This window comes from Macrotis lagotis, chromosome 1 (assembly GCF_037893015.1).
Source record: "Macrotis lagotis isolate mMagLag1 chromosome 1, bilby.v1.9.chrom.fasta, whole genome shotgun sequence".
In the NCBI taxonomy this organism is placed as follows: domain Eukaryota; kingdom Metazoa; phylum Chordata; class Mammalia; order Peramelemorphia; family Peramelidae; genus Macrotis; species Macrotis lagotis.
The window spans coordinates 310,192,407-310,208,220 of NC_133658.1; the positions used below are offsets into that span (position 1 = coordinate 310,192,407).

A 15,814-nucleotide genomic window follows, 5' to 3' on the forward strand; every position below is an offset into this window, starting at 1 on the left:
TGGATTTAAATACTGTGGCATAATAGATGTACAGTCAGGAAGATTTCAGTTCAAATCAGACCTTAGACACTAACTAGCTGTGTGATCTTGGGCAAGTCACAACTCTATTTGATTCAGTTCTTAATCTTTAAAAGAAGTTGAAGGAAATAGCAAACCACTCTAGTCTCTGCAAGAAAACCCTAAATAGGGTGACAGAGAGTTGGACAAGACTGCAAATGTAAAGAGTTTTGCAAATCCTAAATCATCTGACTCAATACATAATCTTAGATAAGTCACTTAGCTTCTTCAGGCCTCAGTTTCCTTATCTGTTCAAAAAAAGGGGGGTCCTAAACTACCAATTCTGACCTGCTTAATAAAACTACCATTTCTATATGTACCCCCTTGATACATCCAAGCAGCCATATTCATCAGTGAACATTAAAATATCATTGTCTATTTAGTCACTTTTGGAAAAGGATCATCTAAACTATCTCCACAGGCACAGACAGAACAAGAAATGATTGATCACTATTAATTTAGCAAATTTATCAAAATTAAAGAAAGTACCCTTTTAAGAATGCAAAGAAAAACTTGAGAGACAATGTGGACAGTCAAGAGTGGGCTGGCCTGTCTCTGCCATATATTTGCTGTGTGACTGACCATGTACATGACTTCCCAGGGCTTCTCTCTCAGACTCTAAGTTATAGATAGTCGAAGTAAGGAAGCAGCAGGAGTGCCCTAGACTTATGAAATCAGAGATCTGGACAAACTTTTAAAGTGACAGTTTGCTAACTTGCATGACATTCTGCTAGCCACACCCAGACCAAGTATCAAAGCTAAAAAAGCAGAAAATGCTGATTACTCAGATGAGATGAACTACAGCAGCCTTCCCTTGAGGGACACAAAGCAGATGCAAACACTGTCACATGATCTATAAAAAGCTAGCCAGAGTAAACAGTGCAACCTAGAAAAGGACAAGGAAGTCTGACAACACTGCTTCCATATCCAAAGGTGACAAATGTATGAAATCAGTTGTAAAGATTGTCCAATCAGGGTAGGGAAGGAGAAAATTCATGTTTAGAGTGATGTGGGGAGATAGAAGATGTATAGAAAAGTGAGGTCTTCATAATCATTTGCTTAAAAGTTTATTTCTCAGGAGGAGTTGGGCAAGGATAGCTAGGTGGCACAGTGGATAAGAGTGCTTGGCCTGAAGTCAGGGAGACTCAGTTCAGATCTGGCTTCAGTCACTTTCTAGCAGGGTGACCACAGGCAAGTCACTTAAATCTGTTTGCCTCAGTTTCTTCAATCATAAAATGAGCTGAAGAAGGGAATGGAAAACCACTCCATCATCTTGACCATCTCGATTCAAAAGGGCTCACAAAGAGTCAGACACAACTGAATAACAAAGTAGGGCAAAAATAGAATAAACACTGATTTTGGTGATAGAGGACCTGAGTTTAATTTACATTCTGTGACTTATTAGTTGCATGCAGCACACAAGTTCTTTGAACAATGTGAATCTCAGTCTCCTCATTTGTAAAAATGGAGATGCTACTACTGGCAGTACCTACCTTACTGTGTTACAATGAAATCACTTTATATATCTTAAGGTATTACCTGAACATGAGGTATGATTATTATGAAATAACTGCAGAGAAGAAAAAAATATTTTCATCTCACTTCCTTTAAAGACCACTTACTGGTAAAGGGTTATTATCTTTCCTTTTTTGAAGTTTTTGATAGGTAGCCCTCTAAAACTATTTTGTAGCAGTTTAAAGTCTATGTGGAGAAAACTTAAGACTTCACAGCTTCCCTTCTTGCAGGAATGATTATTAAACAGTAAATGCACATATAATATATATAAATAGGCATTATACTGATACATACATATATATGTAGGTAGATGGATATACATTCACACCCCTTACTATGCTATACACACACACACACACACACACACACACACACACACTATATAGTATTTATCCTAGAATATATTTACACTATAGTGAGATGTATCAGACACACAAAACCACAACTACAGTACATCAAATACATGTCATGCCCAAAGCACAATTCAACTACTTTTATTAAGGGGGCACAAAAGGAAGTTTTTATAGGAAAGGGTGTTAATGTCACTTCATTAATACCTGCTTTATATATACCTTTAAAGGTCATGTAATTTCATTTAATACCTCCTTTATATAGCTTTAAAGGTCATGTAGCATATCTCTCATGACTACTTCAAGAGGGGTTTGTGGTTTCTTGAATAAGGCACAGAAAACAGCTCCAATCTCAGCATTATTCAAACTGGACAAGCTCTTATAGGTATTTTAGAACTCCAAAAAGCACTTAATGCAAATCAATGTATTTCTAATTCCAGCTGGTTACTTTCACAAATGTACTTGTATACTTCCAATCTGGGAAGCAAGAAAATTGTCAATTTGAAAAATAGCGGTTGAACTCTGTTGTAAGTGAGCCCATACTCCTTTTTGTTTGTTTGCTTATAAAAGAAAGATTTTTGAATTTTACAATTTTCCCCTAATCTTGCTTCCCTCCCCTCCCCTCCCCCACAGAAGGCAGCCTGTTAGTCTTTTCATTGTTTCCATGATATATCCATCTAAGTTGAATGTGATGAGAAATCATATCCTTAAGAAGGAAAAATAAAGTATAAGAGATAGCAAAATTACATAAGATAACAGGTTTTTTTTTAAATTAAAGGTAATAGTATTTGGTCTTTGTTCAAACTCCACAATTCTTTCTAGGATACAGATGGTATTCTCTATCACAAACACCCCAGAATTATGCCTGATTGATGCAATGATGGAATGAGCAAGTCCATTAAGGTTATCATCACCCCATGTTACCGTTAGGGTGTAAAATGCTCTTCTGGTTAAGCCTATAGTCTTAAATAAGCCTATAACTTCATAGAAAAGATAGCCATGACATGATGGTTCAATTCACCAAAAACGTTGTGAAGTAGCTGGTGTGGTGACCTGAAAAGACTACTGGACTTAGAAATGGAAGACCTGGGGACAATTCTGGTTTTGCCACTAACCTAGGTGGCAATGGACTAGATTTGACTCAAATCAAATCCCTGCTAGTTTAAGCTCAATACTGAGCTAGTATAGCAGAACAATCTACCTTACAGGTCATTCAACATTTACAAAAGTTTTGGTTAAATCCTATCACTTTCCATGACTTTGGAGTTCTGATCTAACTCCCTTAATTCTACAGATAAGCAAATTAAGGTTCCTTCTAGGTTTGAATCTGTAATCCTGTGATTCTTCTTAAAGAAGTAGTGAATTGAAATGAGGTCCTGGGCTTCATCTTTTTGATATGCAGCTAACTGTACATCTTTGGGTTATATATCAACTTCATCAGGTCAACCAAATCAGAGATTTGGACTGGAAAAAAAAAATTCTACTCTAGTCTCATGTTAACACTTTTTAGTGTCAAAGAATTTTGCACTTGTTTTAAGATATTCTTTTAGAAGAGTGTCTCCAAAGTAGGGTGGGAAAGATGATCCATTGGGATGAGGGGAAAAAAAAAAATCAGAAAAATTACTCTTTATATTAAAATAAGAAATCAAATTTTAATATGTAATATGAGATTGACATTGTTTGACTGTCAAAGAGCTCTTCCTAAAATGCAGATCTGCACTCCTCCCAATAAATTCTAATGTCTCCCCATCATCTCCAGGATCAAATATAAAATCCTGTTTGGTGTTCAAAGGTCTTCATAACCTGGCCCATCGCTCCTCCCACTCCAGTCTTCTTACATCTTATACTGCCCCCATGTATTCAGCAATGCAGTGGCATTGGTCTCCTCATCGTTACTTGAAATATGACATTCCATCTCCTAACTCCAAGTATTTTCACTGGTTATCCCATGCCTGGAATACTCTCCCTCCTCATCTCTGCCTCCTGGTTTCTTTGGCTTCTTTCAATTAAAAAACCCCACTAGAAACCTCTTCTGATCTTAAATTCTAAGTCTTCCCTCGTGATTATTTCCAACTTAGCCTGTTTATGGTTGTTTTTGACACTGTTTATTAAAAAAAATTAAAATGAAATACAATTCATATCAACAAAGATGGAAATCTGCTATCTGAATTTCATTAAATGTCTGAGTCTTGGAGTATGACCCTAAAAAATGAACAGCAAGGAGTGAGATGAGCAGAACCAGAAAAACACTGTACACCCTAACAGCAACATGGGGGTGATGATCAACCCTGATGGACTTTCTCATTCCATCAGTGCAACAATCAGGTACAATTTGGGGTTCTCTGCAATGGAGAATATCATCTGTATCGCGAGAAAGACCTGTGGAGTTTGAACAACGATCAAGGACTATTACCTTTAATTTAGGAAAAAAAACCTGATATCTCATTGTCTGATCTTGCTATCTCTCATATTTTATGTTTCTTCCTTAAGGATATGATTTCTCTCTCATCACATTCAATTTGGATCAATGTATACCATGGAAACAATGTAAAGACTGACAAATTGCCTTCTGTAGGGGGTAGGGGGATGGCAGTAAGATTAGGGGAAAACTGTAAAATTCAAAATAAAATCTTTAAAAAAAAAATGAACAGCAGGATTTACAGAACAGCAGGATTTAAAGGACAGACTTTGTCCATACTGATCTATGTAGCTTGGAAAGACAGCCTTTTCAGTCAGATCAACCATTAAAATTAAGCACTGAAATGAACTGAACTTTAAGCTATACTGTTTTACCAGTGTTAAATGCCAAATTTAAAAAAATAATAAAGCACATTTAATTTTAATGTTCTCAGTGAAGCTATTAACAATATTTTTACTGAAAGCAAAAAAAAAGATTTTAGTGCAATTAATATATTTTGAAAAGATGTATATACTTTTAATTTCTATTTTTGTGAATGTTTTGTAAGATAGTAATATTACAAATTAGTACATTAGTACATTACCTATTAGTACATTAGCACATGTATTTAATTTATAGGTAAATATACACATGTGAAAGTCTGCTCAAAAGTTGCTTGGTTTGTTATTTTTTTAAACCATGAGGGAACAATTAAGAAAATTGAAGACTGCTGCTCTCGAATAGCAAGATTTAGTGATTCTGTATACAGATCGCATTTGAACATGTTTTGTGATTCAAGCTGATCCCTAGTCAAAGAATGTATCTAAAAAATTCAGTCAAAGGTAAAACATATATTAGACAGAAGCTAGAATGAAAGAAAGATTCTGAACAATGTAGCAGCAAAAGATGTGGAAATTACTAACAAATCTCAGAATAATAACAACAACAAAATTAATTATTATTTAGCAAATAAAATATTTTGAGGTGCCTAGATGGTACAGTGGATGGAGTACTGGGCCTGGAATCAAGAAGACCCAAGTTCAAAAATAGTTAAGCGGGAAACCTGAGCAAATCACTTAACCTCTGTTTATCTCTAATGCTTCCGCTTAAAGTGAGGATAATAACATTCACCTTTCAAGGTTGATGGGAGGATCAGATGAGATATTTTATAAGGCCCTAACATAGTATCTGGTACATAGATACTTAAGCATTTGTTTCCTTCATGTCTTCCCAGAAAAAAGAAAATCAGGTAAATTTACCTATAGCCTTAAATATCAGACATTCATTTCTGTAATCAGTTTGCTATTATGTGTCAAAGTATAACTCCTTAAGGGCAAGGCCAAGACCACTCTGTTCTGAACACTGCATGATTAAGCCCCAGTGAATGGGACAAAGTATATAGGAGAAAAGATAAAATAATAACTGCAAAAATTTTGTCCCATATGACTTGTTACACTAGATCAATTCTTAAACAGGAATTCATGAACTTGTTTTAAAAATATTTTAATAGACTTGGTTTCATTTATAATCCTCTGTATTTTAATTTATACATTTAAAAACAACATTTTGATCACACACATCACATGACAAAAAAAAAAGGTGAAATATAAGTGGAAATGCCAGTCTAAAGGCCCCTTTTTATATTATATATGAGACTTCACTGACAGGTACCTAAGAACTACTCAAATGAGACACATTATTTTATGTGATTAAACAAGGCTATGTTCAAGAATTTTAACATAACTTAAAGGTTTATCATTTTCCTTTATGCTTTCTAGAAATAACTACAAACAGTTCTAATGTGTCAGACTAGTTAGTGTCAAATTAAGCACTCACCATTTATAGCCCCCCTCCCCAAATAATCAGGTATTGGCTTTCCTCTCTGCTATAGAACCACTATCATCAAAGAAAAGTGTCTTTAAAAATGTTTTCTTGTTTTCAGGTCATCAAAATGTAACTCCAAAACACCTATAAGGAATAAACACCTATTTATTTATTTATATTTTGTCTTCAATTAAAAAAACAAACAAATCTGTGATTTCCTTGGAGTTGGTAACTCATAGTAAGAAAACTATCTAATTCTAGGTTAGGTCTCTAGCTTCTCCTCAAGCTGCCTCACTTTGCTATTGTGAATATAAAATGAGATAGTATATATAAAATACTATGAATCTTTATTCTTTCATTTTCAGTAGGAAGAAGTTTATTCTGTATCTTCTATCAACAACTTTTCAAGCTCAAATTAAAGGGTTCTTACTGATCTAATCTGCAAATATTCATCAAGAACCTAATATACACATCCAATTTTAGGACCTTTCATGGTCCAGTGACACTGGCCTCCTTGCTGTTCCTTGACTACATGGCACTCCAGAATCCATTCGTTTTTCACTGGCTGTTCCCCAAGTCTGGAATACTCTCCTCCTCATCTCTACCTCAAGACTGAGCTAAAATGTCATTTTCTATAAGAAAACTTTTCTGATCCTCCAGAAGGTTAGTGTTTTCCCTTTGGGGAGGATTTCCAGTTTGTTCGGTATATATTGTGCTGTCTGCATGTTGTCTCCCTCCAGGTAAAGCCTGGGAGTCCTGGAGCAAAGCAATTTTTCTTTTGTTTTTCTTTGTATACCCAGGACTTGGCCCAAAGTTGAGCACATAGTAGGTGCTTAATAAATGTCTACAGATTTGATTTATTAGCCTGGGGAATACAAAGACTTCCCTCCTGCAACCCCACCAGTAAGTTAATCAACCACTTAAAAGAAACAGGCACAGAAATATTATTCATATAAAAAATACTACCAGTACCCAACAACTGAAAAACCAAGAAAACATGCCTGTTTCCTTGTGTTGCCCTATCCCCACAATATGACACACTGGGGAGGAGTGGGTAGTTTAAAACCATTCCCAACTGGTTATGCAATATTCCAACAGATATCTGGGCTAAATGGATAAAGATGAAATTCTGGATATAAGAAAGGTAAGTAATGAAAGCAATGTGATGAATTTAGAGAGCTGGGAGATGCCTGATAAAGCATCTCTGTTTTTCTCTGGCTATTTTAAGACAGCAGAACAGTAGTAGCTACACACAGGCTAAGGAAAAACAAGATTTCACATGAAAGCCAATAATAAGCACATGACCAGTGCTCAAAGAGCAAGATATGGGTGTTTCCAAAATGCATTTTTTAGACTGTCACATGGAGTCAAACATGTCCCCAAATCCCATATGCATGCTGCAATCCTGTTAGATAAATTACTCTTCTTTCTGGAAGGTATAGTGACAAAACTAGGAGCTGCAAGTATATGTTTCTATTTTTTCTGCTGTCTTCAAACAAAACGTTTTCAAAACTAACTTTCTAAAAGACTTCCTTACTTTAGGAGATATATGGGCAATACAGTCCAGTGGCATGCCAAAGGGTAACAGTGTTAACAGAATGTTTAACGTGTTAAGTTTCTGAGCATCCACCAGTTAATGATATAACTATAATGTATTCATTAAAAAATGAATAATTTGTGGATGCTAAGTCCAATGAATCTTTTTAAAGATAAAAATTCTACCTTTTCTACTTGTTTCTTAGAGAGAAGAGAGACATGATTTTTAAAATATTTTAGTCTCCATATATGTGAACTATTTATATAAAAGCTCTTTTTTTGTGGTGACAACTGAAAACAAGGGGACAAGTGATTGAATAAATTATGAACTCAGAATGTAATGTTATAGTACTGTTAGAAGACATGATGAAGGGGATAGTTTTAGAGATACCTTGGAAGTCAAGTATGAACTGATGCTGAGAAGAGCAGAATCAGAAATATTTATACAAAAACATTGTAAAGACAAACAATTTTGAAAGAGCTAAGATTTAATGATCACTGTAATGATCAACCACAATTTCAGATGACATATGATGAAACATTCTGCCCACTTTCTACCAAAGAGGTGGTGGTCTCTAGGTGGAAAATAAGACAAATGGCCAAAAAGGGGATTTGTCTTTGATTATCACAATCATTAGAAGGGTTTTGTTTTTCTTTTTTCAAGTTGGAGGGGGGAGAAGAAGGAAAAGAGAGTTACAAAGAAAACAATTTTTTTTAAAAAATTGAAAAAATAAAATTACATTTAAAAAATATTACACTAAAAAAGAAACTATTTTATCCCAATGGTACACTTATTTCCTGACATATAATGTTCTCCTCACCTGATTCCTCTATAATTCTTTGGATGGGGAAAAAAAAGGTCATTTTTTAATCTCATTTAAGTATTTATTTACCAAAGTCAGTGGAGCCACTGAGAAGAAAAGCAGTTTATTTAAAGTTAGAAAAGAATATAGGTTTTGTGCCTCTTATAAACTAATTTTTAAAAGCAGAGGGAGATAAGTGAAGAAATCACAAGGGAATTCTAAATACAGGGGTAGGCGATGCTGAAGATGAGGTTGCATAAATCAGTAGGGGGGTTGGAGATGGTTTGCTCCTATGTGACTGACAACTGATTAAATAAAAGGGAAAAATATAGGTGGTAAGAGGTTATTAGTCACCTAGGTAGTACTAGGTAGCAGATGAATAATAAATAAAGCTCATAATAATAATAATAATAAATATGAATGATGAATAAATATGATGAATAATAAATAAAACTCCAAAAGGTATTATCACAGGGCAAGTTTTATAGATAGGAAGTTGAGGTCCAACAAGTTTTAAAGACTTCCTCAAGATCATATAATCACTAAGTGACAGAGATGGAGTCAGATACCTCTGACACCAAATTCAGAGCTCTGATCTTAGGAAGAGAATGATATTGTTTTTATTTGGATAAAAGTAAGTAAATTGGAATTCAAATATAAATATTATCTACTTTTCCATCTACACCAATATATGATTTATCTCTTTTCAAAGATTTCACTTTGAGGGGTTTATATATGAACCAATAGGAATAGGTATCATTATGGGAGATATTTTTCATAAGTTTTCCACAAAAAAAAAATCATATTTTTCATGGTCTTGTCACTCAGTAAGAAATAAATATTTTAAGTGTGATATGTTTTAGAAATTTCAGTTGCTAGTCATATATAGAAAATGTTGAGGATTTATGAGGTTTATTTTATATCCTGCAACTTTGCTAAAGGGTGCTAATTGTTTCTAGTAGTTTTTTAGATGATTTTTTGGGATTCTCTAGGTATACCATCATGGCATCTGCAAAGAGTGAGAGTTTTGTCTCTTCCTTCCCAGTTCTAAATCCTTCAATTTCTTTTTCTTCTCTTATTGCTGAAGCTAACATTTCTAATACAATATTGAATAGCAGTGATAATGGACAGCTTTGTTTCACCCCTGATCTTATTGGGAATGTCTCTAGCTTATCCCTGTTGTATTTAATGCTTATTGACAGTTTCAGATAGATACTACTCATTATTCTAAGGAATAATTTATTTATTCCTATGCTCTCTCGTGTTTTTAGTAGGAATGGGTTCTGTATTTTGTCAAAGGTTTTTTCAGCATCTATTGATACAATCATATGATTTCTAATAGGCTGATGTAATTTGGAAAAAATGTTTGGAGTCATTAAAAAATAAATTTAGAAATTTCAATTGTTAAAAAAAGCACTAGCAAAAGGGAAAAAAAGTTAAGTTTCTAATTTTTAGCTTGTCCTATTTGGAGTCTGTACTGAAAAATACTCAACACTTTTACCACTCAGTGTAGAAGGTGTGGAAAAAAGCAGAAGTATAGGATCTGATAACATGTGATCCCATATGCCTGTCATCTTCTCCAATGTCATATTCGGTATCTCCCTGCCATAGTCACCATTATTTAGCTTGCTGGGAAGGGGGGGGGGGGGGAATGAATTCTGAGTTGTTTTCACTCCTAATCTTCAAGCCATGGGATCAGAAATTGTTTTCCACATTGGATAACTAAACCCTCTATGGATAGGGAGTCCATCAAGTCCTAGAATAAGGAACTTCTCCAAAGTGGTTTCTTTACCCTTTTGCTTTCTTGTGGAAGCAAATAACAGCCTCTAGTGGCTTATGTAGGAATTAAAACAAAGTAACTAAAAACATAATCTCTTGTCTGAGTAAAAAGTATCTGAAAAATCATAGGAAATATCTAAACAGAATAAATTTAATTAGCCATGTGAAGGCTAAGGGTGAAGACTATTGACAAATCACTTGTTTACTTACTCAGCAGCTTTCTAAGGCTCCTTGTTTACTGAAACTTCACTCTTTTTTTTAACATGTGGAAAGTTTTACCTGAACAATCAACAAATATTTATTAAAAGCCTAATTTGTAAAACTCCCAATTAAATATCAAATTAGAAATTCTAAAAATTAAAGGAGAAATTAATAAAATCAAAAGCAAGAAAACAACCTAAAAAAATAAAACCAAGAATTGGTTTCATGAAAAAACCGATAAAAATGATAAATCTCTGGTTAATTTGATTTGAAGAAAACCAAATTGCTAGTATCATAAATGAAAAAGGTGAACTCGCCACCAATGAGGAAATTAAATAATCCAGAATTATTTTGCCCAACTGTATGCCAATAAATCTGATAATCTAAATGAAATGGATGAATATTTACAAAAATCTAAGTTGCCCAGGTTAAATGAAGAAGAAATTAAATACCTAAATAACCCTATCTCAGAAAAAAGAAATTCAACAAACCATTATTGAACTTCCTAAGAAAAAATCTCCAGGGCCAGATGGATTGACAAGTGAATTCTATCAAACATTTAAGGAACAACTGGTTCCAATTCTATATAAACTCTTTGGAAAAACAGGTGAAGATGAAACTTTTGCCTAACGCTTTCTATGACACCAATAAGGTGCTGATACCTTAAACCAGGAAGAGTCAAAACAGAGAAAGAAAATTATAAACTTATTTCCCTGATGAATCTAGATGTAAAAATCTTAAATAAAAGCTTAACAAAACAATACAGCAAGTTATTACTAGGATGATACACTATGAACTAGTAGGATTTATCCCAGGAATGCAGGGTTGGTTCAATATCAGGAAAGCTGTTAGAATAATTAATTATATCAATAACAACCCTATCAGAAATCATATGATTGTATCAATAGATGCTGAAAAAACCTTTGACAAAATACAGAACCCATTCCTACTAAAAACACGAGAGAGTATAGGAATAAATGAATTATTCCTTAGAATAATGAGTAGTATCTATCTGAAACTATCAACAAGCGTTATATGCAATGAGGATAAGCTAGAGACATTCCCAATAAGATCAGGGGTGAAACAAAGCTGTCCATTATCACTACTATGCAATATTGCATTAGAAATGTTAGCTTCAGCAATAAGAGAAGAAAAAGAAATTGAAGGGTTTAGAACTGGGAAGGAAGAGACAAAACTCTCACTCTTTGCAGATGCCATGATGGTATACCTAGAGAATCCCAAAAAAATCATCTAAAAAACAATTAGCACCTTTAGCAAAGTTGCAGGATATAAAATAAACCCTCATAAATCCTCAACATTTCTATATATGACTAGCAAGATTCAGCAGAAAGAGCTAGAAAGAGAAATCCCATTAAAAGTAACTTCAGACAATATAAAATACTTGGGAGTCTACCTGCCAAGGCAGACTCAGAAACTTTATGAAAACAATTACAAAATACTTCTCACACAAATAAAATCAGATTTAAATAACTGGGCAAATAGCAACCACTCATGGATAGACCAAGCTAATAAAATAAAATGACAATTCTACCTAAACTACTTATTTACTGCCCCACCAATCAAAATTCAAAAAAAAATTACTTTAATGAGTTAGAAAAAAAATTTAAGTAAATTCATATGGAGAAATAAAAAGTCAAGAATTTCCAGTTTTTAGTGAAAAAAGTACAAAAGAAGATGGCTTAGTCCTGCCTGATCTAAAATTATATTATAAAGCATCAGTCATCAAAACTGTCTGGTATTGGCTAAGAAATAGAGTGGTAGATCAATGGAATAGACTAGGTGCAAAAGAGATAGCAGGAAATGATTACAGTAACCTGCTGTTCGATAAACCCAAAATGTCCAGCTTTTGGACTCTTCGATAAAAATTGCTGGGAAAATTAGAAGTCAGTATGGCAGAAACTTGGCTTAGAACATCACCTCACACCCTATACCAAGATAAGGTCAAAATGGATACAGGATTTAGACATAAAAGACAATATTATAAGCAAACTAGGAGATCAAGGAATAGTTTATCTGTCAGATCTATGGAAAGGGAAGCAGTTTATGACCAAGGAAGAACATCATTAAAAACAAACTTGATAATTTGGATTACATTAAATTAAAAATTAAAATTGCTGTCTGCAATAACACTCTCAAATAGCAATACAAAAGAAATGTAGTAAATTGGGAAATAATTTTTACAACTAGTATTTCTGATAAAGGGCTCATTTCTAAAATATATGGAGAACTGAGTCAAATTTGTAAAAAAAAAAAAGCTATTCCTCAATTGACAAATGGTCAAAGGATATGCAGAGGTAATTTACTGTGGAAGAAATCAAAGCAATCCATAGTCATATGAAAAACTGCTCTAAATCATTACTTATAGAGAAATGCAAATTAAAGCATCTCTTGAGGTACCACCTCATACTCCTTAGACTGGCCAATATGATCAGAAAGGACAATGATCAGTGTTGGAAGGGATGTGGGAAATCTGGGTCCTTTCTGGAGAGCAATTTGGAATTACGCCCAAAGGGCAATAAAAATGTGCAATCCAGAAATACCACTTCTGGGTCTATATTTTGAAGAGATTATGAAAAAGGGTAAAAACAAAGATATTCATAGCAGCTGTTTGTGGTGGCAAAGAACTGGAAATTGAGTGAATATCCATCAATTGGAGAATGACTGAACAAACTGTAGTATTATGTACATTATGGACACTATTTTTCTATTATAAAGCAGGAGGGATGGGAATTCAGAGAAGCCTGGAAGGATTTACATGAATTGATGCTGAGCAAGATGAACAGAACCAGAAGAACACTGTACACCATAACAGCAACATGGGGGTGACCCATGAGGTATGGGAAGAGTTGTAAGCTTGAGATAAGGATGAGTTAAAAGGGAGAGAGTGTGAGAAGAAATAAAGATGAAATTGAATGAAAAAAGGAGACTGGAAGGAGTCAAATCACAGAGACAGAGGGAGGAGACTGAGAAAATAAGGAGGTAGATTTTTGGGGGTGAGGGCTCAAGGCTTGTGATTACATTTGTTTGGGAGCTGTCCTGGCATGAAAACTCCTTCCATTGATCTAAATCACCTCTTTAACTACATGTCATAGCCTTGGAAAGCTGCTGAGTAATAACCAAGTGATTTTTCCATAGTCTTACTATCAGTGTGACTAAGAGGTAGGCCCTGGACACAGGCTTGACTTTATGCAGTCTTTTATCCATGACATTATGCTGATACTCCTGTGTTGTTTTATTAATTTTCTTAAGGGAATATTTATGCCAAGGGTACCTAATTTGTGCATGTCTATGCACCCAAATGAGAAACAATGGAATTGTAGAATATATTTGTTGCCTGACATTACAATGCTGTTATATATATATATATATATATATATATATATATATATATATATATATATATATATATATAATAAATGTCCATAACTGTTTAAAAGTAAGCTGTCACTTAAATCATTAAATGGTAGCATGGAGAAAGATTTTTTGGTTTGTTAGTTTTATGCTATCTCGAAAAACATGAAACCTTAAAAGTAGAAAAATTCATTTGCTTTTCAGGAAGCACTCTGATCCAAACCAAAATGTATTGGTCCCTAGCCTAATGAGTCAGAAAGAGAATGTCATTTCCAGCCCTGAAGAACCCGCAGTTTTACTCAAACGGAAAATGAGGATGGCTGGTGAGTCTGTCCTCCAAACATGTTGAAACATTATTAAAACCATCTTTAGAGAATAATTTGGAAATAAGGCTGTAAAGGTAGTGAGCTGAAGGAATGGAACTGGAGCCCTTAAAAGCAGTGCTTTTTTCTTCTGCCTCAAATAAAATTAAATAAATTTAAAAAACTCAAACTTAAAAGTCAAATGGGGGTGGCTAGGTGGCACAGTGGATAGAGCACAGGCCCTGCAGTCAGGAGTATTTGAGTTCAAATCCAGCCTCAGACATTTAATTACCTAGCTGTGTGGCCTTGGGCAAACCACTTAACCCCATTGCCTTGCAAAAAAAAAACACCTAAAAAAAAAGTCAAATGAACTAAAGCAGGAACTAAGAAATACCTGTGTCCTCGAATGTCCGACTGATCACATACACCTCCCAGCGCAATCCTGTGAAATTCTCGACCCAAAGTCTTTGCTACTGATCTTCCTACACTTGTTTTGCCAACTCCAGGGGGGCCGACAAAGCATAGGATTGGGCCCTTCAGGTTGTTTTTCAGCTGCCTGACAGCTAGGTATTCCAGAACCCTCTTCTTCAGCTTGTCCATGGCATAATGATCATTGTCCAGAAGAATTCGGGCTGCCCGGATATCAAGGCGGTCTGTCAGGCAACAATTTCAATACTCAAATCAAACATCTCATTTTTACTTTAATTGAATAACTTTTTCAGATCAAAAAGTTTAACTGTTATTAGAAAATAGACTAGACAAAGAAAAGACTGAAATTTTTTTACCCCATGGTAGGATGTTTTAAGGGAAGTTCAAGACATGGCTCAACTATATAACAAAGGCAAGCTGTAAGATAATTAACAGCCTGTTGTAATCTCTATCTTTCAAAAATATCATAGATATTCACTTGCACTTGAAAAAGGATACTTAGATCTACAGATTAGTTTTTTGAGACAGAAAATTTCTTAAGGGAGTGCAATTTCTACATAATCAATTTATCTGAGTTCTTACTGTTTCCCAAACCAAGCTTTCTTAAATCAATATATTGCTCTCACTGTATGTCTACTTAATGTTTTTTTTTATTTTAACTTTATATATTCCCTCCCCTACCTAGAGATCTATTCCTTAGAACAAGAGAAAAAGAGTTCATCAGCTGAATCTGATGGTATATGCAATGTTCCATACCAACAGACTTCCACATCTGTAAAGGGAGGCATTTTCTCATCTCATTTGAGACAACTTCCAAGATCAAGTTTTCATAAAGTTCACTAATGAGTGACTTAGAACTTAAAATTCTTATATATTAAAAAAGCTATGCAAAAGATGAGAGGTGATAGGGGCCTAAATTAGGGAGGAAATTTGAGAGTAGAGAAGGGAGTGGATGTAAGAAAGATTTTATGGAGGTAAAATCAATAATTGATAATTAATTAGATATGGGGACGAAGGGAAAGTGATGAGTTATGGAAACCAAAAGGTTGACAGTGACTTCAATGAAAACAGGGAAGTTGGGAGGGATCAGAGACAGGAAAGGAAGTAGAGCTAGCAAATCTATAGATATTGAGTACTATTACATTAATAAATGAAATGAAAACAATCATAGAGAGCAACTTGTTAAAGGAGTAAAGGAAAAAAATTAACTGCGACTGAATATTTCACAGAGGTCATTAACATTAGAAC

At 34.3% G+C, this 15,814-nt stretch overlaps 1 protein-coding gene across 1 annotated transcript in view; it reads right to left on the bottom strand.

Moving 5' to 3' along the window:
* The window catches only part of LONP2 (lon peptidase 2, peroxisomal), a 133,615-nt gene that overhangs the window by 85,223 nt on the left and 32,578 nt on the right, over window positions 1-15,814 (bottom strand). Inside the window, exon 7 of the mRNA XM_074211398.1 lies at window positions 14,532-14,790. Coding sequence (XP_074067499.1) covers window positions 14,532-14,790 — 259 coding nt within the window. The remainder of the gene's footprint in view (window positions 1-14,531; window positions 14,791-15,814) is intronic.